The sequence below is a fragment of the Daphnia pulex genome, chromosome 10 (genome assembly GCF_021134715.1).
Source record: "Daphnia pulex isolate KAP4 chromosome 10, ASM2113471v1".
Classification (NCBI taxonomy): Eukaryota; Metazoa; Arthropoda; class Branchiopoda; order Diplostraca; family Daphniidae; genus Daphnia; species Daphnia pulex.
The window spans coordinates 12,616,025-12,643,706 of NC_060026.1; the positions used below are offsets into that span (position 1 = coordinate 12,616,025).

Genomic DNA, 27,682 nt, shown 5'->3' on the forward strand with positions numbered 1-27,682 from the left:
TATGTAGAATCGATAATCCGCGCATCCTCCTCCAAGGGCAACGGCTATTCGTCTTCCTCCGGCTCGGCGGTTGCCCAGCCGCAACGGCGGATCCTCTCCGAAGTGGAGCGCATCCAACAAAAGTACCGCGGAGGGCGAGGGTTAATAGGTAGATATGCAAATACATCCGCAAACATCCGCCAATAACAAAAAAAAAAAAAAAAATTAACAAATTTTTAGAAATTGACGCAAAAAATTCGCCGTCAAAACAAAAAAAGAAAAAATATGTTTTTAAAATTTTCGCTTGAACTGCTGCTGCCTTGCTGTGCATTTGTTTTGTCCGTCTGCCCGTCTCTTCCGCTTTTCCAACGCTTTAGTTTTCAAAACTTTCGAGGGTTGACATTTTCGGGACAGCTGCTGAATAATTTGTGGTGTGTCTTGTGTGTTGTTGGTGTGTGAACTCGTATCATGTAGTTGCGTGCAGTAGGTCCGGTTGATGCTGTTGGCTCCTTAACTGGCAAAACAAACAAACAAACGTGGGCGACGACGGAATCGCACTGGAATTTAACCAACAAAAACTAATACGGACGACTTTAGTGGTGGCGTAAATCTGAACATTTTTAGAGAAAACAAAAGTTTCTGGTTGGGTCTTTTGTTTTATTGTTTTCTGTCTGGATCTGCTGACTGGCTCGTTGCCCGGCTCTTGTGTATTTTTTTTATCCCGATCCTCCTTTATTATTGCATTTGAAAATGTTTGACTAGTGCAACAATATTAGGAGTACTACGCCAAGTCCTTAATCCTAGAGGTCAAACAACGCCAGAAACAAACAAACAAAAAAAGACAAAAAGTTGAATTATTTTTCTGCCTTTTTTCTTCATTTATTTGTTTACTTTCCATTTTCCACTTACTACTTTTTCTTTTTTCTGTTTTACGTCTTCGCTATTGATTGCCTATGGTTCCTATACATTTCTCTACTATTCGCTATCTCTCTTCCATCTATCGTCGACTCGGTGCATATCGTTTCACTTTTCTCTCCTTCCGTTTCGACTCGGTTCTCCTTGGCGCTTTTTCGATCTTTCGCCACCGACTTACATTTTCTTCTCAACTCGAATCATTTAAAAATTTCACCATTTTTTTATTCCGCCAATCCAAATCCAAACAGCAGGTGGAGGTCCCTCTGGTCCGTCTGGCGTGGGCTCGTCGTCGTCGCGCAGTGTCGATCGCTCATCGCGTCTCTGCCGCAGCGAAACGGCTCCCACCAACGCCGGCCACCACCAGCAGCAGCAGCAGCAACACCACCACATCCAGCACCAAGGATCGGAGCCAACCAATCGCTCCTCTTACTACGGCGTAGGTGGCAGCGGTGGCGGCGGCCCTGAGATGGAGCGCAGCATCTATTCAGAACGCGATCGAGGCTACCTAAGTGACATGAGTTCCCGGTAAGTTCTTGCGTCTGTTAGTTTCTCTATATTCCTTGCAGCTCTTTACTTGTGTCGACGACGGCATTGACGGGCGATGAATAGCGCACGACTCGGAAGAAGAAGAAGCCGGAACACAAAAGAGTATTGGCATATAAACAACTTTGCTGGCGATTTGAGTCAGAGAAAAAAAGGAAAAAAAAGAGAAATGTAAGAAGGAAAGTCGAGATAGTCTGGATGGGGGGGAGCGATGCATCTTTTTTTTTCCCCGTGACTTTGACGCTGGCTCCGCCTCCTTGTATCAAAACCGGGGCAGCCCCCGACTTTTTTTTCCCCGAGTCCTTTTCATCCCCTCGGCCCGTCCGCCCGGTACAGATATATCTCTCTCTCTTATATGTACACAAGTTTCTTGTGTAGTATTTCCTTTTCCGTCTCTGTCAATATTTTCTCCGTCTCATCCGGCGTCCGCGTTACTTAGGCGACGGTCGCACACAAGTACAACTTTCTTTTCTTATTCGACTTGTACTTGTGTGCAGGGTTGTTAATATCGCAAAAAATAAGTATTTCCGATTGCGATAGCAATATTGGTGTTTTTTTTTATTGCCGACTATCGAACGATGAAGTTTCCAAAAAGTATCGGTGCGATAATCGCCGATAGTCGCCGATACTTTTTACAACGTTGCAAAATTAAAAAAAAAATTATAAAATATTTTTCTGCATATTTTTTTCAAAAGCAGAAAAACTATATTAACAATATCCCTTTTTTTCCAACTCGGACGTGGTATTTTAAAAAAACATGGATGAGCGAATACACAACTGTAGTGCTCATCCAGTTTCAGCTGTAACTTAATGCTACTTTTAAGCAGTCTGCAGTTTTAAAAAAACTATCGCTATCGCGTCATCGGCGATGAAAACGCGATTATCGATCGATACTCATTTTGAAACCTATCGCGCGATAATCGCTCGAACAAAAAATTTCATTTCCGATGACGATTTCATCGTTCATCGCGGCGATATTAACAACCCTGCTTGTGTGTATAAATAGCAGCAGCAGCTTCTTCTTCTTCTACTTGGGGCGGCTGGTTGGATTCCCTTCGATGTATATTTCCCCGTAGTGCACCGGAGAGGAGTTTTTACTCGGTTATATCCATTTCTTTCTTTCTCTCTTTCTCTCCCCAACGCCATCTTTCACATTCGGACACGCCCCCACTATGCGCTACACACTAAGTATGTATCTACTACTACTCGAAATGGAGCCGCGTTCGCCTCTGCTGTGTTGCGAGCTGCTCTCCCGCTGGGCTTTTCCGTCTCCTTTTCTTAAGACTTTGATGGCGGCAAAGAAGAAGAAGAAGAAGAAGTGTAAAAAAGATGGAAGGATCTATTCTTCTTCTTCTTTTCTTGCACTGCAGACGAAAAAAAAACAACATCCATCACGCGTTCACGTTATAATAGACAAAACAAAATGAAAAAACAAGAGTTGGGAGAATGCGATCCTGTGCAATATCGCAGACAACACAAAGTCTCTCTCTCTCTTAGGAAGTCTTCCGGTTGTTTTTTTTCTCTTTCTGATTTTGCCGGAAGTTCTTTTTCTGTCTGTCTGTCTGTGTGTTTGTGCTGATAATCAGAATGCTGATGATGATCTAATATTTGTTTTCGGTCTATTTCTCTTTCTCTCTCTCTCCGCTTTCTCTTTTGTTTTTGATTTATTTTTTTTTTATTTTTTTTTTGTATTTTTATTGGCCCGTTTGTCGGCTGTTTTTACCGGACAGGGCCAACAGTTTCTACGAGAGACAAGATAGCCTGCGATCGGGTTACCTGAGCGATCGGGAAACGGTGGCCGTCGGAGGATCGAGCCGCTCCATCGGCCCGGGCAGCGCTCTGACGGGCAGCAGTGGCAACATTGTCGTCCAGCAACAGACATCCATCGAGAGCAACGATTCGCGCCTTTGCTACTTGACGTCCTCTGAGGTAGGAACAGAATTCACCATTTCTTCTTCTTCTTCTTCTTTTTCTTTTGCGAAAATTCTTTTGTCGGGGGCAACTTTGGCGGCGCCAATCGACAGTTCTCTTTTTTGTGTTTTTGTTTTGATTTTTGAAACGGATCAAACTCACGACATCCGTCTGGTAAAATGAAATAATCCTTCCTACTACACACATGTGAATGTCACACCAATCCTCTCTCTACTTTCCCCTACCGTTTATTTTTCCGTTTTATCAATTTCCGGCGGCGGTTTGAATTCATTTTACCATTTGAAACGACACTGGTACTAACGAGGGTCGACGCAGCGCGGCAAATTCAAATTGAAAAGAGCGAGTCTTAGTCCGTTTCCACACAAAAAAGCGAGAAATGGGTGCGGTCTTTTAAATTATTTTTGGGAACCGTTGGGGTGACGATGAATAGAAAAAGTTTGGACAGGATTTGAATGGCAAGACCATCTGAATGAGAGATATTTTCCCTTTCGTGATGATGGTCGGTTGAGGTTTCTTGTATATACTGCACACATGTGCCGTAGGCGGGCGTCCAATCAAAGGCCCACCCCTCGTCACTTATGAATCGTCGGCTGGCCCGTCCCGGCCGTTACCCCATTCGCTTTCGCTTTTAGTAACATGTGAAATTGACGTGTACGCGTCGCTTCCGGATGGCAGCGTAATGACGATGACGACTCGATTGAAAATGCCGCCCAACTTGTTTTTTTCTTTTCTCTTTTTCTTTTTCGAAATGTCACACATTTCCCGCTCTTTCATCACTAGAACGCCATTTCTCACGAATATTAACAACTCATCAACAGTGTTGTCCGCTCCGCTCCGCTCCCTTCAACTTCTCCCCGTTCCTGTGCTCATTAAAAACGGATCTGCAAAGTGATCGAAAATGTTGAGCTCGATGGAAGTTGGACTCGATCAAAAAGGGGCGATCCGCTGGCGCTCAAAAAGATTGCCACCAATTATTAACGGCGTCGAAATCGAATTTCAAATCGAAATTGACGACGAAATTTCCCAACCGGTTGTCAAATCTATCAACTAACGCACACACACACAGACATGGAGAGAAAGTTCGTGGGGTTTGACAGGTTGTGGGTCCTCTCCTCTTCTTTATTGATTTTTCGCGTGTGTGTTCTTATTGAAACACCCGCCCATCCACCAACCGAAGGTTTTCAGTGGTGCTGCCTCCTTCCGTTCTCCTGGAGCAGATTCCGTGTCCACACAATCAAAACTGCACTGGTACGCCGTACTGTGTGTGCTCTGTGTGTATCCAACGGATGGTACGTCTAAGATACACACACACTATTGCAGCCGAGGATCTCTCTCTCTCTTATCCCGCGTCTGCTGTAATGTACACACACATCAAGTTGGAAAGGGTTTTCGGGTTAAGTCCACACATCTAGGCCTAGTGGAGGGACGGTGGTGCGTTATGTCGCCATGGAAACACGGACGGAGGCGCAAGTGCCTCTTTTCTTTTTCCTGGAGTTCCTGGAGATGCAACAAGGATCCGCCTGAAAAACTTTTATTTTATTTTTTTTATTTTTTTCCCTGGACGCCTAGCAGGTTGGGATCGCTAGAAGGATCTCGAGTTAAAAGTTGCAACGCTGGATTTGACGTCTGTTATTTGCCTATTTTTCCCATTTTTGCCCTTATCGCGTAGTTGTGTGTGTGTTGGCTGAGTTTGTACAGTTTAGTAGTTGAGACGAAATAATGGAATCAAGAGGAGGAATCTATTTTTGATGAGGGCGGGCGGGCGCCCGGGCAGAAATCAAGTGCCGGATGATGTGCAAGTTTCAGGGGGGCTCTCTCTCTCTCTCTCAATCAATCATTCAAAGGTCTCGCAAATGATTTAACACGCTAAAGAGAGAGAGAGTCAATCAATAAGTAGCTCCATCTCTCTGACATTTTGAATTTGGCGGGCTCTCGGGCAGACGGGCACTGACAAGCTGGAAAATGAATGCCACACACACATAACCGCACTCGTTCTCTTTAAATGTCACCGGCGGGTTCTCTCTCTCTCTCTGTGTACACTCTCCTTGACAAAACACACAAACAGAGGCGCTCAGAGACATTTTCGATTTGATCCTTGCGGACGCACGCTGGATACATATTCTATGCGTTTGCCTCCGCTCTGCAAATATTTGTTCCGTCTAATGGAAAAGGAAATACTCTCCTACTAGCCCCCCTCTCTACCGTCCAGTGTAGTGTGTATGCGGATGGGGGGGACTTTGGGTTGTGTAATCGTCTTGTCCCTTTTCGCTGGACCTGCACCGTTTGGGGTCGCCCCAACAAAATCCTTACAAGGGCCACTGTGGCCCTGTCCCGAATCCAATCCGACAGTTTAAGACGTTTCTCCACTTTTCATTTTTTTTCTTCTTCTGCTTCTTCTTGTTCGTCTACTTTCCGCGCTGTTTACATTTTGGCCACGGCCACACGCAGACGGACGTCATCGGCTTTTAACACTCCAAAAAAGTGAATCCCGTTAGATTTTTTGTTTTTTTGTTTTTTCATTTTCCCTTTTTGGATGAAAAAGGAGAAAAAATTCTTGTTGAAATGCCCCCTGGCGGTGGCCGTCGCTGTTACCTTGAGGGTGGGGGAAGTGGAAGGACGGGCGGCGCGCGGGCGCAGAGTATATAGCCGACTGTCGAATGTCTGCGCCCGGTTCGCTTTTTGGCTGGCGTTTCGGGTCTCTCCAGTCCGAGACGGGATTGCCACCAGTGCGGATGTATTGAACGACGACGCCCCTGAACGAAGCCGAGAAAAAGAGAGAAACAGCCAAAAAGGCCAATTTCTTATTTTTATTCTTCTTCTGACTTTTTCTCCTCCTACTCCTTTCTTTTGGCGTCGCTCCAGTAGAGCGTCGGTATACTAAGAGAGAGAGCGTCTTGTTGTTGTTGTTGTGTGTGTCTCTCATCATCAGGAAGTGTGTGTGTGTGGCGGCGGTGTGTGTGTGTGTGTGTGTTTTTTTGCGAGATTTAGTTTCTGTTATTCTCTTCTTCCGCTCGTTGCGGTTTTCCCACACGTTCTTAGTGGAAACTAAAAAACAGAGAAAAGAAAAAAGTTTGTTTCACTTTCGTGTGGGTGGGCGACGTCGTCGACGTCGTTTTTTTCATTTTCGTGTTGTTGTTGTTGAAAGTGCCGCTCTGGTGTGTCTAATATAAGATAGGCACGTGTTTGAAAAAAGAGAAAAAAAGAAAGAAGAGTGTGAAACAAACAACCGGAATCCGGAAGTGTGTTTTTGTTTTTCTTCGCTGCTGCAAGGGAGAAAATCGATCCTCCCCCCTCGTCATAGAAAAGGAGGGATAACGATTTTGGCCTTTTTGAAATTTTGGCGCGCTAGTTGAATCGGAAGATCTATCAATTTCGTCTGATTGCCAACTACTGGAGGAGGAGGAGCATGTCTGCTCGTCCGATCCAACTCCAAAGGAGGAGCAGTCAAACTCTGCGGATGATGACGTAAGAGAGAGATCCTTCATTTACTTTGATTGGAAATCCGCCGACCGTAAAAGAAAAAAATCACTTCAAACTTAGATCTAAAACATGAGAGACTTAACTTTATTGATTTTATTTTATTTTTTGGATTGAAAATCAAATTTTATTGAAAATCTGCGAGCGCTGACAAGTTGCTGGATTGTGTGTGTAGTAGTAGTAACTGCTCCCATCCATCCATCCATCCGTCGCTCCCCTAAAATTTATTCGACTGATTCCTCCGGATATAAATTCTTTTCTTGTGTGTAACTTTTATTTTGTTCCCCCCGCCACCACCACCATCCGAGAGAGTGAGAAGAGTTTTTCTTTTTCCTATTACGTCAAGTGCTACCCACACCACTATATTCTATTGAAAACTTTGTACTGAGCTCGGCAACTGGAAAGAGAGAGAGAGAGAATATCATCATCAGTCATGGGGAGGAGGGATTGCAGTTGCTGTGTGTAAATGGGATCGAGTTGTTGGTGTTGCGATGGAATATCCTCTTTTCTTTCGGGCCCCCCTTTTTTCAATTTCCTTTTTTTTTGGCGCAATTTTTAAAATAGAATTTTTTCCCTTTTAGCTTCTATCTACAAACGGGGGGAAATTGTTCAAATCTTCTCCGGCGCGCGCCGATTTGTCTGTGCATTTGTCGATTTTTTTTTCTGATTTTGAATTATTATTCGGCGTGACGACGACGTCGATGACGTCAATCGACGCCAGATGCGAGCGCGATTTCCCTGCCTCCCCTTACTTCTAGGAAAGGAGGCAGAGAAGAAGGAAAAGAAGAAGGAGGAAGAAAATAAAAACCAATTACCTGGCGTCTCTGGCGTCGTCGACGTCGTCCCTCACGCGACTCAACAACTTGACGACGACGCCAGGGTCTCTCGTAGTTGGTTTTTTTATATTTTCTTCTTCTTCTCTTATCCCAATCAAAAGAAGAAGAAGAAGAAGAAGAAGAAAAAGTGGATAAATCTTTGCATGCCCAACGCCGACGTAGAGCCCGGGGGGGTTTCAATCATTTCCTTCATTATATTCTTGGGCCCACCCGGTCCCCTTCAACATCAACAACAACAACAACAACACTAAAGAAATAAAATCCCTGTAAAGAATTTGAACAAAATAGAAAAAAAATCGAAAGGAAAAAAAGAAAAATCTAACGTGACCTTATATAGCCGGAAAGTGTTGTGAAGGGGGGCAGGTAGGCGGTGATGGTGGGTGGGTGGTGAATCAACCGGTCGACTCCACTTATTATGCAAATATGCGGCTGATGATGATGGTGGTGATGATGCTGTGTGGCTGGCTGGCTGGCTCTTTTGGGTGCTGCTGCTGCTGATGGATTCAGTTGGTTCTTCTTTCCTCCTCGGATGGTCTCTTTCCTTTTGTTCTTATTTTTCCCCCGTTCCTTTTGTGTTAGATCATCTTCCTCTCGGTTTGTGTTTTGACCATTTATGGTTAGTATTGAACACACACACAAATATAAATCAGAGAAAAATGTTAGACGAGGGGGAATTTTCTCTTATCTGTTGGCATCAGCTCCATTTTCCCTCCTCTCAAAGGCCCAGCTGCTGAGGGAAAAAGGAAAATGCCGACAATGAAGGGAAAGTTATGCCGCCGCTGACGTCGTCGACATTGTTGTTGATGTCGTCGACGCATATTTGCATACCAGAGTCGTCGACAGAGCCTCTCTCTCCTACTCTACCATTCCCTCCTGAATGAAGACAAACAGACTGAGGACGAAAAGAAAAATCTTAAAAGAATCAAAGATTTCCCTTTTTTCTATACCTTCCTCGGCCGAATAAGAAAATTTCTCAGATGTTCCATGTCACACAAATAATCAGATTTATTAGGAGGAGAAAAGAAACAAACAAAAAAAAGGAATCTTCTTCTTCTCTTTTTTATGTGCTGTTATTGTAATAATAATAGCAAGAAGAAGACTGGAAGACACAACATATCGGTATATCTATAAGAATTCAATGATGCCAGTAGATAGTAATATCTGTCTTGCGCTTATCTTCTTTTTCTTTCTTCTTCTTTTTTCCTTTTCTTTTTTATTACTCCCAAATGGTCGTCGTTGTCGTTTGTGTTTACTTGCGTGAATCATCCGGACGAGATGACGACCTTCTTCTCCTACCCAGTTCTTCCGGCTGGTTAGACAAAACAAAAAATAAGAAAAGGAAAAAGAAGTTGAGAAATATATAAATAACAAAAAAGCGACCCCGTTAATATTAGGACTGACATTATGTCGTTACGATTACATTCATTACGGCTCTTTCTCTTTTTTTTTATTGATTGATTTATTTTCCCTAAATAATTTGAGTGGGCTATTCTTTTTCTTCGTAGTAAAGGAAACCCAAAAAACAAAACAAAAATGTTCCATGGCTGCAATTCGTGTGCCAATGTTCTGGCGATTGAGCCATTCCTGCGACCGTTGGTCCCGCGTTCGTATTTTTTCTTTTCTTTACTTTTTTCTTCTTCTCTGCGATTTCCTTCCTGCCGAGGGAGGGAAGAAATCAATGCCGGGAACGATCGTGAGACACGGTTGCACGAGGAGGTTGGGGGTGGGGTGAATCTAAGGAGGTGGCGCGGAGGTGGCAGGCCCACTCTCTAACCTAACCTAACCTTTTCCCCTCGCCTTGTGTGTGGATACTAATAGTCTACAACATTCGAAGCTGCTGCAACCGAACTAGAGCAGCTCCGGCTCCTATAGACTCGAGCTCTCTCGCCCTTTCGGCCCCTATGCCACCACCCCAGCTCCAACCACCACCCACCGACGTCGTCGTCGTCGTTGTCGTCGTGCTCTTATTACTGTATTGATCCGAACTTGCCTACGTACACTCTCTCTACTACTGCTACTACACCAAGGCTGCTGCTGCCTGCCTGCTCCTGCCCGTCTCCGGGAGTAGTAGTAGAGTTTTTCTTTTTTGAGCCAACACACAGCGTCATATCTATCCAATCCGGAGCCCTGGATGATCGAGTCCACACGGCTTCTTTTCGTTTTTTTCTTTTTTCTTTGGCTCCTTATCCCCTCCCCCTCTTTCCCACTCTGCCCGTTCTCTCTTTGATTGCCAATGCCGAGAGAGAGAGGGAGAGTGAATCAATGTTGACGACATCAATCGTCCATTAGTATACAGGAGTTGATATAAGGACAAGTCCAGATGAATTGCTCGACTCGACTCTTTTTTCTTTTTTCTTTCTTCCGCCTTCATCCAGCGGATGGAAGTCGTAAAAAGAAATAAAAGAAACCCTCCCCCGAAAAAAAAATAGAATAAAAAACTTATTTTCTTATTCGTAAGTTTTCTGTTTTTTGGCAAGTTGAGTAGCTTCTGCTCCTGATTGGGAAATGAATTGTGTGAAATCGGATCTTTATTTATACATCTATATATTTTTTTTTTCTTTGGGAGGGTAGTAAAATTCTAGATTCGAGAGACTGGCCAGGAGTCGTTGAAGGGTTGGCCAGTCTTTTGTGCCCCGGGTTTTATAGTGCAAACCTCCTCCTTTCCTTTTCAACACATTGTGGGTGGTGGCGTTGTACGGGGGGTGGAAGGGATCACGACGGCCTTTTGAGGTTGATTTCCAGCTCTTCTCTTTGGCCGGCCAAAAACACTAGTGCAGTGAAAGAGACAATGGCCAGCAGCTAATCTCAGCCGGGCCACGGCAATATAGTCCAGTATAAGGAAAACGTATGGATGGAGCCAGCCGAGCGTAAATGGACACACACGTACAAGCACACACACACACAAAATAGGAGCCAAAGAATCTGGTGGGGGGTAGAGAAGAAAAAGAAAATGAACGCACAAGGATTTGTTCATTTGGGTAGAAAATAAAAGGAAAGAAAAATAAAAAAAAGGGCTTTTTTTGGGGGCTTTTTTCTCCAGGAAAACAAAAGAAGGAAAAATAGAAAGGCTAGATTGCAATCTTCCTTTTGTTTGGACAGGATATTTTTTTTTGAGACTAGGAGCTCCTGCCCGCCTTTAGTCGTAATCAAAACGACAAACAGAAAAATAAAAAAAGGAAAAAATGTTTTTTTGAAGTTTCCCTAGCTCTCGATGGACTGTGCGATCAGTGTCAATATTTAGCCGTTTGTTTGCGTCACGATGAGTCAGCAAAGAGAAAAGAAGTCGCCCCCGTGCAAAAGTTTTTCCCCGAACAACACACGGCTCCCTCCCGCCCATCTTTATCTATCGGAATTGACCCCGTTTTCCCCCCGTCTTCCCGCCGACTCTCAATGTCTCCAAGGAGGAGGAGGAGTATCGGAAGTCGATATCCCATCGAGAGGAAATAACGATCTCCACCTTTATGGCCCTCCCACGACAATCTATCGAAATCTACATATTCTTATCTTTTAAGAAAAACAAAACAAAACGAAAACAACTCTTGTGATTTAAATTTCCCGCCATTTCCGAGTTGGCCATCGAAGAATTCTTATTCGGGGGAAACAAAAGGAGCAGCCGAGAAGAAGAAGAAGAAATGGGAAAAAATATTTTTTGTTTTTTTCTTTTGTTTGGCCCAGCTGAAAAGAAGAAGAAGAAGAAGAAGAAGACAGAGAACAAACGTTGAGAGACGAGTTCGTTCATCAATCACTCCCGTACAATTTTTTTTTTTGGGTAGAAGAAGAAGAAGGGCGTTGGCTAGAGTCCCTTTTTGCCTAGTGGGGACTCAAACGTAACTTGACAGTCCCATTCTCTTCGGTGTGTATCTCTCTTGAGGGATGGATTCAATTCTTCTTCTTTTGCCCGGTTTTTGGGTCGTTTCTTTTTCCTTATTTTTTTTTTTGGGCGCTACTGTTCGTTTGTTTTATTTTGGTTTCTCCTTCGGATTGATGTCAAAGATGAGGGCCGTCGGGATCAAAAGACAAACGGACAGGCCTCCTCTTCCGTGATGAGAGAGTCGAATCAATCTCATAATCATTTTCGGGTTGGGGGTCCGATCCTCCTTCCACTTAAGAGACTCGTGGGCGTTTGACGACGACAGTAATGGACGGACTTTTTCTATTTTTCTATCCGTGCACAGTCCGTCTAAAAAGGAAGGAAGGAAAAAAAAAATGATTGAATTCTCTGTTGTGTCCCGGTAATATAATATTATCTCCAGCTTTTCTTTTTTCTTTCCTTGTTGTTGTTGTCGTTGCCGGCGGTCATCTAGTCCAGTCAGAGCCCCAGTTTCCGTCGACAAGACATAAAAGATGCAGCTGTGCAAGTCTCTCGGTCTTGCTGGGCTTTTGCTCTTATGTGTGTGTGTGTGTGCGCGCCGAAAGGAAATCAATGGCCAGTCCATCAGCTTTAACCCCCCGGAATAGATATATATCCACAGCATTTTGTTCCTATACAACAGAGCGGGGGCTTTATAGAAAAGAAAATGGTGGTTCCTAGACGATCCTGCTGTATACCCTCTATATGGGAGCAACTTTCATTGCTGTCGATGTGCTGCTCCCGCACGTTTTTTTCTTCCAAAGGTTTTCTTTTTGGGCTGGGCCAGGGATCAGTGTAGCAATCGTTCACCAGCCGAAAGACAGGTCCTCCTTGCCGCTAAACCATCGGCTGTGCATTGTATATACCGCCCGTCTGTGCAGTGCGCCGAGGAGAACAATACGCTCACGGTTTTATATATATTGAAGGAGATGGGAGAGCAGAGCTCTTATGTGATCGCAGCGATCCAATCACGGCCGACGCCGCTGCCAAGTGCCAATGTCGTTACGCTCTGTGTGTGTGTGTGTGTGGGCTGCAAGGGGGGGAAACCCATTTTTTTACGGGGCACGTTTTATTATGCGCCGGCCCGTCTGGCTCAGAAATTCACTGGGAAATTGGGCAGAGCGGCTGCCGGCTGGCCTTATGTGTGTGTGTGTGTGTGTGCAAACGCCAGAAATGGCCAATCGAATTTCTTTTTTCCCAGCGCCGAGTTGTCTCGGATCATCATTATTATTATTACATAAGATAGTATAACGTTGAGCGGAATTGAATAACGGCCGAAATGTGTGTCCATCTTCACCTTTTCTCGGCCAATCGACGCAAAGAGAATTGCCAACCTTCGCTGGCTTATAATGTTGGACACACACAGAGGACAGACGCCGGTCCCTTAATTGAATCACGCTGAGCACTATAAAGTCAAGGCGTCGGCGTCTTGAAAAAAAAAAGGAAAAATGTTTGAACGGCGTCGTCGTCTTTTTTCCACGTTTCATCTTGCTCGGATGAAAGGAGCCGAAACGCCGTACCCGATAATTCACTAAGACACCTGAAAAGAGAGTCCCGCGGGATTTTCTTCTTCTTCTTTTTGACTTGATGAGAAAGAGAGAGAGAGAAAGCCGCCTTTTCTCTCTCTCTCTTCTCTTTCTTTCACTACTCGACATGAAACATTTGATTGATCATCTCACATTTGCTCGCGAATATTCTTCACCTTCCATTTGACTCCCGGCCTCCACCTCCTCCTCTCTAATATATTAAAAGGCCAATGATGAATGCAGGAGAGAGAGAGACGGCGGTAAATTCAAACTTGAAAAATAGGAATGAGAGAAAAGAGAAAAAAAGGATCGTTGCCATGCCGATGTGCAGCCGAGAGAGGCTATCTTTAGATTTCCCATCGATCGACCGATCCCGCTTCTCCCTCCTCCTTCTCCTTTTTTCATCCCGATGTGGATCCGCACGAAATGTGCACAGCATCTTTTCGATGATTTCTTTTTTTGAGGAATGACAGCGAGCCGACCGAGAGAGGCTTTTTTGACAACAACTGTTGTTGTTGTTGGTTCGTACGACGAATTTGGGAATCCCGATATCTTGGTGGAAAAAAAGAAAGAAATGGGGCGGTGGGTGGGTTTAGAAGAAGGATCGATACAACTCATCAGCTTGTTGGTTCTTTGGCCTCTCCCATTTGTTGACAGACGAAATCTGTGAAGAAGAAGAGAGAATTTCTCTTTGATATATTTGAGAGAGAGAGTTGCCTCTGGCGACCCTGGCGGAGGCGGCGGCCTATCCACCCTAGCGAGTCTTAATTGTCGTTAGGACTCTCGGATGGTTTCATCCGCACCGGTTACCACCATTTTCTAATGCGACAAACGTTGCCGCTCCCGTTGGCTTCCGCACGCGTTGTTGTCCCGGGTTTCTCTCCCTCTGTGTGTGTCTTATATCCATCGGCCAAGGCCGTCAAGTCACGCAAAGTCGTTTACGAGTTATATAACACAGCGGGGGGGGGGGGGCGATGATGACGGAGAGTTTAGATTTGATGCCCATCCACAAACGGAGAATGTGTGTGTGCACAGCACACTGCACACTCACGTCGTCGTCGTCGTCGTCGTCGTGTTTTACCACTACCGCATCGTTCATTATTATCCTCGCGGGAGTGTTTTTGCCGTGTGTGCGTGATGGCGGAAATGCGCAACTTTTCTTCTCCCCCATTCCCGCCCGCACTTTTTTATTTTTATTTTACTGCTCTGTTTATTATTTCGTGAATTTTTTTGACCTTTTGTGTGTGTGTGTGTGTTACGACACTACGTTTAAAAAAAACCCCGAAACATCCGCAAAGCAACAACTTTTTCAGCCGCAGATCTATATCGTTTTGAAAAAATAAAGAAAATGTGTGTCGATATTTCAATTTAATTTGGTTAGTGACAGTCCGGTTTAGTCTCTCATCTTTTCAATAATTTTTTTTTTTGCAAATGTGTCGATGAAGAATGGAAAAGAATCATTTGGAAATGATTTAAAACAAAAAAATACTTCAATCCGTTTCGTGATTGTCGTACTTTTCCATTCTTTTTGATCGTAGAAAAATATATATTTTTTTATTTTTTATTTTTTGAAATGACAATTTTTAATGTGTGCAAAAAGAAAAGAAATTTTGATTTTTTTGATTTCGAGAGCTGAGAGAGATGAGAGTCGCCCGACTGATTCTTGACTTTCCCCCCGTTGTGTTGTTGTTTGATTATTATTAGTTGATGACATCAACTCGGTCCATCGCATTCAGCAACAACAGTCACAGCAACCAACAGATGATCCGGCGCGGAGACAATTTGAAATTTTGAAAATTTAACCTAACCCCGCCAAATTCAAAAATCAATACAGAAAATCAAAAGCAAAACCAAAATTAAGAACAAAAATAAAAATCTCGACATCATCTCGACATCAAATGAAACAACAACAACTGTGACTCGTCTTCCAAGTGACACTTTCATCCAATTCCGGAATCAACGTCAACCGGAATCAATTGTGCGCGACTTCTTCTTCTTAATAAAACCGGCAGAGATTTAAAAAACCCCTCAAAGAAAAACCCCAAAAACATTTTTGTTTGTCGTTGCAAATGGACGGGTTTCAAGCCCAGCCAACGGACATGAATGAGCGCTGAGAGTTGCTGCTCAACAACAACCGCGAAGAGGAAGTGGATCAGTGGTGGTGGTCATGGCCAGTAGTTTCATTCCGGGCTTGACTCCATCGCAGCAGCAGCAACAGCAGTCGGCCGGCAATGCAGCGGCTACTGTTTCGTCGGTGGGAGGTGGAGGAGGAGGCGGAGGAGGCGGCCCGGAGAAGAATAAGAACAACAAAATGAGTCAACACGGTGAGAGCACTTTGACGCTGGGCAGCGCCGGATCGGGTGTCCGCCGATGGGCTCACCGTCTGCTGCAGAGGGGCCAGTCCAGCAGCAGCGTCAGCATGCCGGCCACTCCGGTCGGTAATGGAAGTCTACCCATGGGCGGCAGCAATTACGCCGCATCCGCCGGCAGTGGATCCAGCGTCGTCGATGGATCGTCCAGGTCAAAGACGTCACTGACAGCTGGGCAACCTGTGGCCGGCCCACCGCTTCCGCCCAAAACGGCCCGATCCAAACCGATTCCGCCGCCCAGGACGAGCTCCTGCATCCAGTCGTGCGGCGCGGAACGGAATAATCCGGCCGGATCGCCTCCGACAGCTTCGGCCAAACCGTCGGTCGTCCACCAGGATTTCATCCGCTACGGAAATCACCAACGGAGGCCGTCGGAGACGTCGGTGACGGCGGCGCTGATGATGGCCCAGCAAGCGGCCGCCGAGGTAGAGACGGCCGGCGGCCCGGCTCATTCTTACTACACCACTTCGACGACTCTCCCGTCGTCGTCGGCGGTCAAATCGGTCCGGTTCGGTCAACAACAAGCCCTGCAACAACAACAACAACAACAACAGCACCTCAGCAAAGCGAACGTGGAGCCGGAACGGCCCGGCCAAGAGAAGGACGCCTTAGCCGAGGCCACGATCGGTCTCGAGATTGCGGCCAATTTGGCGTTGGCCTTCGCCCGAGACGTCCGCCGGGAGAAATTGGCGGTCGATCAGTCGAACCAGGTCCATGGCGGCCAGGGCCAGCCGCCGCATTCATCCCACCATCCAGCCAATGCATCGTCGTCTGCCTGCCGACCGGTGCGATCGATGCCTTCGACGACGGCCTCGCCTCGTCGCCACATTCAGCCGGGCGCCGCTGCCGCCGCCGCCGCTCCGGCGACAGTTCGGACGACGGGCCACCAACAGGAAGTGACGCTGTCGGAATTCTATCAGCTGTTACAATTTGTTAGCGGACAAGCCCGTGGCGGATTGGGCGGCGGTCCCGTTGGCGGCATCGTCAGCAGTGATCCGCCTCTTCTCCTTCGTCCGTCTCCTCCAGTTTCAAGTGCCTTAAACGCCGACTCGACGACGACGTCGGCAACAACAGCGACAACAACCAAAATGCAAACAACAGCCTCCGTCGGCAGTTCGACGACGTCAACTCCATTGCCTCCTCCGTCTTCGCACTCGGCACTTCCGCCCGGTTATTTGACAGCCCGTTCATTCCGTCAATCAACCACGTCCAGCAGCGGCAGCGGCAACAACAACTCGGCCGCCGCCACGACGACGACGATTACGCTGGCCAAAAGGCCGACGCCTCACAACCACGACGATCCGGGGGCCCTGGGGGTCGATCCGGGCGTTCGATCCGACCGGAGTAGCATCACGACCCATCGCTCCCATTCGGTTGAAGTCAATTATGACAATTACTTGATCCAGTCCAATCACCAAACTCAGCGACAGCCTCCACCGCCCGTCGCCGGCGTCGAACAACCTCTTCTTCCTCCGCCGACGTCGTCGACGTCCAATCACGCGCTTAAAACGCGAAGTCTTCCGCGAAATTGTCAGCAGCCGACGGGATCGTCCCAGCAGACGTCGGCGATAGGAGGAGGAGCTGGTGCTCCGGTGGGGCGCCACTGGGCCGAGATCCTGGCCCTCATAACTCAAGTGCTGAGCGGGACCGATCAATACAACAACTCGTTAATAAAACAGCAACAACAGCAACAACAGCAGCAGCAGCAGAGGACTACCACCACCGCCGGTGGCAATCATCAGATCGTGACGGCTGGAGCTACCGGCCAGACTTCCGGCCAGACACCGCTGCCTCCGCCGTCTGCCACGCCAGTCAAACGTCAACAACAACAACAACAACACCGTCGCCCGGCTATGGGTGATTCTCTGAGCGATTCGGAAGAAGCTTATCTCAGGCGGAGGAGGCAAGGCTCTTCCGGCTCTCCGACGGCGGCGTCGTCCGGCGTCGGTTCGTCCGCCAACAACCACATGACGATGACCCCGTCGTCGAGAGGAGACGCACGTCATTACGATTCGCTGCGAACGCCGCGGTCGTCGTCGAGGGCCAGCAGCGTGGCGGCCAATGATCGATCGGCGGATGCGAACGGCGGAGGTGGACACCAAAGTTATTTGGCCGCGCTGTCGCAGCGGCTGCAGATTGAGCAGTACATCGTCAAGACGTTGAGCCACTTGACGAGGTCGGACAAGACGACGGCCAGCGCCGACTCGGACAAGGACGGCCTGGATTGCGGCTACATTGAATGTTGGGGCTCGCCGGAGCGGAGCAACAGCCGCGGTGGTGCTCATCCTCCGCCGCCGCCCAACAACAACAACAACAGCAACGTGGGTCTGGAGCGGGCGCTGCTGCGGCTGGACCAGCGGATGCGGGCCGATCGTCAGCCTCGCATCTACCAGCACCACCACTGGCGGATCACACCCGCCGAATGCAACGCCCTCTTCCTCTGCAAGGTATAATCAAACAACAGCACACGCCTCCTGCCTCTCTCCTTCCTCCTTCTTCTTTGGCCGCCCAACCCACCCCCGGGCTTTCTCTGAAATGATAATTCCTCCGCGTGCTCTTCCGGCCCAGGTGTGGGGCGGAATGTTTCTTTTTCTTTGATTTTTTAATTCTTTTTTTCCAGTTGCATCGGCAATCAAAGATTCATTGAATAGAAGCTGCGAGATTCCGCGCACACTGTATAGTTCAACTCCTCTTTTGTTTTCTTGGGCAGATCAATAACAGACGGACTTGAAAAGTTTTCCTTCGTCCGTGTGTCTGCCATTTTTTGATTTGCCGGAATTTGTTTTTTCCCCTTTTTTACCCGTTTTCCCTTTCATGTGTCGCTTGTCTCCCGACCCACTCGAAAATTCCCGCCCAATTCAACGACGACGACTCCGACGACTCGCATCGTCCATTATTTTAAGCTCCTTACAAACGTCGTCCCTTTTCTGATGCAGACGTCTTGTCATGTTACGTCATGTGATACCAGTTGTCCTTTTTTTCCCCTTTTCTTTCTTCCAATTTTTTGGGGTTTTTTTTTCGATTCGAGGAACAAGTTGTCGGCGGACTCTTGAGAGAGGTTTGTCTGTCGCAGGACCCAATAGCATCATCAGTGCGTAACGTTGGCGTAATCCCCCCTGGCCCGCCGCCGATTGCGAGTCGAATAAGCGAATCGAAAAGAAAAAAATGGGATCGACCGCAGAGATCCTTGCCAACAAACATTATCCACTCTATTATGTAGCCATACATGAGAATGATGATCCGCCCGTTATTGTGTGTCTGTCTGTGTGCGCTCGCGCCAGTCTCCTTTTTAGTAAATCTGTACAATTCGATCCTCCGGGAACGAAAGTATTCTTTTTATTTTGGATGGTGGGATTTTTTTTTTTTTATTTATTTATTTTTTCCGTGGAAAAAATATTCATTTTATATTTTTATTGTAACGATGCGATCCATCCGCTGCGGATGTTGGGTACCCGGAAATCCCAGCCAACCCATCAAGATACATATATATAGTATAGTTATATGCACGGCGTGAATATGTTTGTTGGAGTGTGCCTCTTGTGTGTGTGTGTGTGTGTGTGTGTGTGTGTGTGTGTGTTATATTTGGTCGGATGAGCCGGAGGGAAGCACAGACACTCTCTCTCTCTCTCTCTGTTGCAAAATCCTCCTCCGTCGGATGGAATAGATGGATGGATGGATGCGTTTTATATATATACGTATCTCTAGTCTTATTTTTTGACTCATCTTCCACAGAGTCAATATTACACACAGAATAAAAAAAAGGAGAGAGACACATACACACACACACGCAAGTGAGGGAAAAAGGAAAAGTTTTCGCAGTATCTTTGGTGCGTGACAAATTTTTATTTGAGTTTCTTTTTTTATTTCACCCCCGAAGGAATATATAAGGACAAAAAGGAAACGATGAAGTTATCGATCGGGTTTCCTTTTTTTTTGTCTGTCACGGAGTTTTAGTTTGCTCAATTCTTGTTAAAGAGACGACGACGAGAGAAAAGTTGGCGTGTACAAGCTGTCAGTGAAGTCTGATATCCTTATTTATATAAAAAGGGGAAAAAATTCCCTATCAAATTTTATTCTACAAGTTTTCTTTAAAGGTGAAGATTTTCTTTTTTCCTCCCCAGAATCTTGTGCGAGTTTATCGTCACTAGGCGTTGACTAATTGGTCGAGATAACGAAAGACGAACAAGGGAGCTAGCAGAGTTGTGTGTGTTTTCATAACTTTGTCTGTCGCCCCAGAGTCGACCCCGAGCTCACGTTCCAAACTCTTTTTTAAGAAACTTTAGCCCTTCTCTCTGGCACTCGGTGCATAATACTTGACATCTTCTCGCTCCTCTCAGAGTACTACTCCTCCATCAAGGTGTGTGTGTGTGTGTGCATCTTGGCTCTTTGGCCCTCCCCCGAAAGAAAAAAGTTGTGATGTCTTTGAGACCGAACCAACCGGAGGTAAAAAAAGCAAAGATTGCCGGCCGTCATTACCAACACACACGGGCAACGCACACTTTTTCCCTTGATGTCTTGTCTGTTTTTTTATTTTCTCCTCCTCGTCATAATCATAATAATAATAACAAGAAAACTCACGACAACAAGTTTGACTCTAGACGGAACATTCAATCATCTTTGGATTGTGTGTGTGTGCTGGATAGGAGGGTTGGATAGGAGCGCAGGCGACGACACAACAACTTTGTTGTCATCAAAATCATCAAACATTCAAGAAGCTTCTTCATCAAAAACTTCCGAGAGTTCCAATCATGATAATGAGAGAGAGAAGGAGCCAGGAGCTAGGAGCTGGGGGAAAGGGACTGAAATAACGTCGTACATCAAGGATGGGATAGGAATACAGGAGGTATAGGAATTAAAGGATGAACTTATATTTAATATAGTCGAGGCGGCGCTGCATAACTTCTCCCAAAGAATTGGAAATCAAAAAAGAAATCAAAAAAGAAAAAAAAAAAGAGCGAAGAGAGGCCGATCGATTTCACCCGATGGGAATGCCACGGCTCCCATCCGTCATGTGTACTATATAAGAACACGATTTTCTTTTTCCCCCCTCCTATTTCGTCTCCTATTTATTTCCTTCGATTGCTGCCAGCAGATGCCCGAGAAAGAGACCAATTGAATTGTGATCGATTTCCATCATTTGCCCTACGGCTAATAATGTCTGAATAAATTTGGGGAATTTATTTCCTTTTTTTAAATAAGAATTTGAATTTTTTTTTAGATTTAAATAATAATTTTAAAAAATGTTGTTCTTTTCGACAGATGTCGGATGATGATCGACTCTCCTTGACGACGGCAATCAGCGACGACGACGGCGACGGCGGTGGCGGAGAGTCGGAGCACGTCCAGCACGGCGGAGGCGGAGGAGGACACCAGAGCGGGACGACTTCGCCGTTCCGTAAAAGCGGCGCTGCCGCTTCGTTCAATTGCACCGGAGCCGTTCGCAAAGCCGGGTAAGTAGCGAGACGGACGTCCAGGGACGGACACACACTAATCGTATCTAGTCCATATCTAGATTGATATCTAGATGGTCCTTTTTGCTTTTTGGCTCTCCATCAGCACCTTGCGCCAAAGGGGGGAGGTGGATAGGGTCCGGGAGGGTCCAGGAGGGGTGGACTATTGTAATTGGATAATGAGAATTCCGTGTGATTAGGGAATGAGAGTCTAGAGCATCCAGCAGTTCAGCTATTATAGACTCTCCTCTCTCGACCGGAAAGCTTTTGCTGCTTTAAAGTTTCCATGACTGAATGCGTGATGCGTCCGGTTTAATGGAATAATCCTCGCCCGTTGCTCCACTGGCGCAACATCAGCATTCAGCCAACCCAACCTGCTGCCTTGATGAGAATCCTGAATAATGCTAATGACTTGCCTCTCATTCCTCCTTTCCTCTATCTCTCTCTCTATCTCTATCTCTATCGTCATTGATTTTCTACCCGACGCAAATTCTACCTAGCGAACGCCCGCCCCACCCGCTGGCCTCTCGAATGACATTCCCGGCATTTCTCCTTCAACAGTTTTCTCTTCCCTCTGGAGGAGGAAGAGATTCCCCGGTGAATTTTTAAGCAAATGGCGGGGGTTGATTTTTTCTTTTTCCTTTTTTAAAAGGTCATCCGTGCGTGTTGGCATCATCAGCTGTTTGTTGTCGACGTCGAATCTTGTTGTTTTGTTGTTATTTATCTATTTTTTGACTGGCGGTGATCGATACCCAATCAAATTGTCAATTTTCTTTTTTGATTTTGATCAAAAAAGAAATCCAAGGCGGGAGCAAGGCGTTGCCTAATCGTGTCTTGCATTATTCATCACTCCTCCCCCCCCCTACCAATAACAACTGCTAGACTATAGGGACTCGCGCCGATGATGTATATCCAGGAGCAAACCGAATTTCGCGCGCTAGTCTCAGAATATCCCCAAAGAAAAAAGAGGAACGGGGTGTGTGACATCCGCCCGTAATTGACCGTTATGGACGACGAGAAAACCAGGAAGAACATGCCCAAAAAAGAAAAAAAAAAGGCTCAAAACTTTAGCCGTGCTGATTCGTCCCAACATTTATTTTTAAAAAAACTTATCCAGCGAAATGTTGTACAACTTCTCTTAACAATTTCCTCCTTTGCCGACTGGAAATCGCTCAAGTTTTTCGGGGTAGAAAATAACAACTTTCAGAGTGTGTAGTTGCCGCATATATCTCTTTTGTTGTGCGGTAACCTCAACAACTGCTGCGACACACAGTAGTAGTAGTATAGGACAAGCCCCAACTGCGTGTAAGTGGGCGGAGAACACGGTCCGTCCTAGAAACCTTTTTCTTTTTTCTTTTTGGATCCGACCGAGACAGGGCTCCGAAATTGGCCTCGGTTATATTGACACTTTTATTTTTCTTCTTCTTGTTGAGCTCTCGTAAGGAGTGAATAGATGCCGAGTCAGTTGTAAATGTCTAAGAAAATAAAATAGCGAGTCACTTTTTTCTCTTCTCTTTTTGGGCGAGTTGCTTGATCAGCACTGCGGAGAAAAGAAGGAGGGAGGGGGGAGCATTATTGGCCCAGGAGCAGTAGCCCGTTTTCTTTTTTCTTCTTCTTCTTCTTCTTTTCTATATAGTAGATCCTTACACTACACATAGGCCTATACGACATTGGACAAAAGCGTTTCCTTTAGCTCGTTGACCTGGTCTCCCGCCCGCTCCTTATATAATATCTATCGGGGATCGTAGCAACTTTCTGCTTCGACTTTGATGTGCGCCATCGAATGCTGCGATGGAGAAATCGGAAGCTGGCTGGGAATTTCACGCATGGCCAGGAGCCTCTGCCACATGGCGCACAGAGAGAAACAACAATACGAACGCAAGGAGCTTCTCTGCGCTCCCGGTTTAAGTTCTGTCTGCTGTCTGCATCTAAGGGCCGTCGTCTGGTTGGAGGACGAATTTCTTTTCTTTTTCCCACCGATAAACCCATCAAGACCCAGGGTACGACTCGACAGATATCGAGGTGAAGGGTGTTGGACTCTTTTTGGTTCTCCCCGAAGAAAAAATGGAAAGCGATCCTCAACTGGCGTGGACATTGGGAACGCACCGAAATGGAATCACAAAAATCCCCGGCCTTCTCTCCCTACTATATACGACCCCCCATTCACTTTAGAACCCAGTCCGAAATGCGTTTCTTCTTCTTCTCCTTATTGAATTATTCTAAAAAGGTTTCTTCGCTCTCTTTTTTTTTTCTTTTTCTTACAATCCAATCGGCTGGGCAAAGTGGCGAAGAAAAAAAGGAGAAAAAGGGCCCGTCTATTATACGAACATTGAAGGAAAGGATGGGGGACTGCTATATATAACCGCACACCTATAAGATATCGTTTATCGTGTTACACGTCGTATAAAAAAAGAGAAGGCCATCAAAAGATGGGTGGGTGGGTGGAAAATCAATGAAATGGATATTTATATATAACACGTCATATTCTTTTTTTCTTATTAGGCAATATTTTTTGTTTTTTCTTTTACCGCAAGATGAAGATATCGCATCCGACCAACATTTTTCTTTTATTTTTTTATTTCTTTTGTTTTCCGTCGTTGAACAAAAACCACGATTGTGGGGGGGGGGATGAGGAGGAGGTTGTTGTTGTTGTTGTCTTGTGACATGGTTGCCCCGCGTCGTTGCCGTCGTCGGGATTGATCAATAGCTCTCTCTCTCTCTCTCTCCTATCCTCACCACCGCGCCAACCCCGGTCGTATCTATAGACTAGACTATGTGTGTAGTACTTGGATAGATAGATCTACTGTATGCCTGTGTGTGTACAGGCCGCCGCACACACAACAGAAGGAGAGAAAAACTGTCTCGATCGATTCGTTCGTGTGCCGGAAGAAGAAGAAGAAGAAGAAGAAGACATAAATATAAACAAGTGAACACAAGGAGGGAAGACACGGAGTAAGCCGACGCCACCCGTTTTTCTCTCTACAACCCCTCCCACCTCCCCCCTGTGTGTGTGTATATATATACTTAACGAGAAACCTGATATATAACCCATACCGACAAGTAGATGTAGCAGCAGCAGCAGCAGCAGTAGCCTACCCTGAAAGATGTGTAATTTATATGTGGAGCCAGGGGGAGTAGTAGTAGGAGTAGTACCGTAGTAGTAGTCTATCTATATACACTCTGGTGTAGTAGCCGGGGCGAATAATATCTCCTCCTCCTCCTCTCCCATCTAGTAGTATGTCTAGGTAGTACAGTCTCACAGTCTGTGTAGTAGTTGCCTATAAAAGCTGTGCAACCAATAGGAAAGGGATCTTAGTCTGAGGGGGTTGTCATGACAAATTGGAAACGACGTTTTCGTTATTGCTTGTGACACACAAGTTGCAACGCTGACTCAAATTCAGACTCTCTCTCTTCTCCCTTTTTTAAGCCAGTTTTTCTAAATAACTCTGTGAAAAGTTTTTATTTTTAAGGGGGGCGCGCTATTTTATTCCGGCTCAGTGACAACTTTTTCTCTTTTTTTCGCCCTCTACAATGGCGGCCGGTTCTTTTTTTTCTTTTATTTTTTCTTGTCGTCCAGTTTCCAAGTTGGCCCGTCCTCGATGAAATCGCTTCAATCGCAATACAATTTGAAATGTTGCCGCTCCGTTTTCTCGGCTTATTCAATCGGAACAAGACGAGGAAAGAGAGACGGACACAACCGAATCATAAAAGCAAAGGACGCTCCAATGGCCGTCTCACACAGCAACGGCCCCCAGGACTTCACGATCCACTTGGTCCTCGTTTCCTTTTTTTTTTCTTCTTCTTTGAATTCCCACCCTCGTTCTGACCACCGCCCCTTTTTTTCTCTTTTTCAAATTTACCGCCAACCCGAATGACTTTTTGGCAAGACGAGTGTAGAATCGATTTTCTAAACGTCGCTTTGAGATCGATTGATCAAGGTGTCGATCGGTGTCGATTGGATCATTGGCACAAGAGTTACGCAGTTTACACACAAGTGTCGTCTGCTTTGTAAGTCTTATCACATTTCGTATTGACAGTTGAGAGATAATCGCAGATTGGCGTTGAGGGAAGAGAAAAAACACCTGTTTCAACCTGAGATGGTTTTAGAGTTTAGACGCAGTTTGAAATGTTTGTCGAGTCCATCGGTTACGGGATTCTGCCTGTGCGGTGGCTGGATTGTATTGCCATGCAGAGATTGGATCGTGTCACAAGTGTATACGATCGAGTGTGACATTGACTTCCCCCCCAAAAAAGAACTCGTCGATTTGCATGGATCCATTCTGGTGACGACACAATGTCTTGTTGCGACGTCATTCCCAAGAAGAAGAAGAAGAAGAAATAAATACCATTTCTCGACAAAAATATCCACAAACACCGAAAAAGAGACCTGCCGCCACACCGGCACCTCCTGGTTGTAAACTTGATTCTTTTCTATCGATTCGATGTGATCATTGAATTTTCAATTTTCCTCCTTTTCTTTTTTATTTTCTTTTTAGATTTTTATTTTCTTCTATCGGGACCGGGATTTTTTTTTCTTATTCCTCTTGTTCCCATTCGCCGTCGTTTCCGTCCCAATCGTTTACAATCATCGATCCAGTTGCTGGCAAGACTTTTGCCATCTGCCATTTCGATCGTCATCTTTTTTCTTTCTCCTCCTAACTCAGTCCACGCCCACATCCCCACCCTTTCACGCGTCTATACCAAGCGCCCCTGATGATGATCGATACATGGCAAGTCCGCTCGAAGCCAATAGACCTGGGCTGTAGGAGAGTTAGAGGGGCGAAAGAAGAATTGAATTTTTCCTTTCCATTTTTCTTTTGCATACTAATCATCTCATTTTCTTTTTTTCTTTTTTTTTTCTTTTTTTGACTTGGCGTCGTCCCGTTCCGCCTCGTGAACAGGTTTCTGAGCGTGAAGAAATGGCTGCTGCGCAAGAAACACCAAGTGGAGCTGGCCAGAAAGCGCGGCTGGCGCGGCTATTGGGTCTGTCTAAAAGGGACGACGCTCCTGTTCTACCCGTGCGACTCCCGCGAGGGCCGCCACGTCGAAGCCGCACCCAAGCATCTCATCATCGTCGACGGGGCCATCATGCAGCCCATACCCGAGCATCCGCAGCGTGACTTCATCTTTTGTCTCAGCACAGCATTCGGAGATGCCTATCTCTTCCAGGTAAATAGACTCAACCCCCCCATCCATCCATCCATCTATTCCCCCCCCCCTCTTCCACCTTATTTCCTATCCCAGTCCGTCCTGTAAGCCATCCATCAGCTCTCCCTTTCTAGATATTAACAACGATTCCTTCCTTACTAAGAGATACACGCTCCGGCGCACACAATAGATATTATATAGCTCCTCTCCGTCTTCTTAACCAAAACCAACCGCTCCTTCCCCTTGTGTCTTATTGCATCGACTCCCGCACACACACACACACAAAAAGAGGATATCCCCCCGACAATGATAAACCCACACCCGGCAACCTACTAACACACACACACCCAGCAAAACTCTTCTCCTTTTATATTCTTCTTCTTCGTGTTCCATCATCCGCTTATTGTCTACGTTTTTTTTCTTCTTGTACTTTTATTTTTCCCGCGATTTCCTTCCACATCGACGAAGTTGTGTGTGTGTGCTGTATTTAGGAAGGCCGCCGCCGCCGTCGTCGCCCGGCTTTTTATTGATCGATATGAGAACGTCTCGAATGCAAATGTGGAATATACCGGGGCGTCGGCGGGCGCCGGGACGAATAGAACTACTCCTCCAACACAGTTCATGTGTGTGTAATAACGTTCATTATATAGTTCAGCCGGCGCACTAGTAGTTGGGTTAGTTAGTTGATATTGTTATACTCACGAATGGAAAGGGGGAAGGGGGGAGAGAAAAAGATATAAGGAGCTGCTACCCCCCTTTACTATACTGCTACTCCCTAATATACCCGAACACACTGAGAACTTGACAACTTCTCAAGATCGTCGGGTCTACAACAGCGCCGTACGTGTACACACACACACACACACACAGTGGGTTTGTTTTTGCACTCGAGTGAGAGAACAAACAAGTTTGAATCGACAAATTTTGATCAAATTTTTATGACTATAGAAAAGAGTTTTTTCTTTTTCTTTTCTTTTTCTTTATTTGAAAATTTCATGTTTGAATAAGCCGGGCATGCGACTATAATGGAGGAAGAAGAAAAAAGAAAACAAATTCGTGGTGAGGTTGGAGGGATTTCTGTCCTTTTATATGAGTCGGGGAGTCCACACAAAAGATCCTCAAGGAAAAATCTTTTTGATTCTCTTTTTGTCGTGTGCACATGTTTGCGACTGAATCGAATCTTTTCATCCATGTCAAAGCCATTAGCCAATTGCGCACACAAATAACACACACACAACAGAAAAGAAGAAAATAACGGTGAACTTGTGATATTTTCGCTTCTAGTCGTGACCCTCAATTTAATTTGGAACCATTTCCTTCAAATGATTTCCCAGTTATTTTTAACTTGATTGAAGTCGGCGGTGCGGTGAACAGATTCTCCGGGGCCATCGTCTATAAGAGCAGCCCCCATTGCCCGTGATTTAAATGGGCTCACGACCGCGTCTACACGATCCCAGTAATAAGAAGAGGCTCGTTTTCATCTGATAGGTTTATATTCGTATTTTTTCTTTTCTTGTCTTGAACCGAACCATCGCGAGGGAGGATAAGAAACAAAAGGAAGAACATAGGGCATATAACAGAATGGGATAACGTCGTGCCATAGTTACTCTTCAGGCGAAAATCCTTGTGTGTGTGTTGCCGCGCTCCAATAAATCGA

The 27,682-nt window shown here is 45.9% G+C and overlaps 1 protein-coding gene across 5 annotated transcripts in view; it reads left to right on the forward strand.

Moving 5' to 3' along the window:
• LOC124205985 overlaps nt 1-27,682 on the forward strand; it is a 53,495-nt gene that overhangs the window by 17,802 nt on the left and 8,011 nt on the right. For 2 of the 5 annotated variants that reach the window (XM_046603590.1, XM_046603592.1), the window contains 5 exons: nt 8-148; nt 1,143-1,419; nt 3,168-3,366; nt 20,687-20,877; nt 25,779-26,046. In XM_046603590.1, coding sequence (XP_046459546.1) covers nt 8-148; nt 1,143-1,419; nt 3,168-3,366; nt 20,687-20,877; nt 25,779-26,046 — 1,076 coding nt within the window. Of the gene's footprint in view, nt 1-7; nt 149-1,142; nt 1,420-3,167; nt 3,367-5,174; nt 6,835-14,762; nt 17,875-20,686; nt 20,878-25,778; nt 26,047-27,682 lie in introns of those variants that run through there. The other 3 variants (XM_046603593.1, XM_046603594.1, XM_046603595.1) reach the window with 3 other exon arrangements.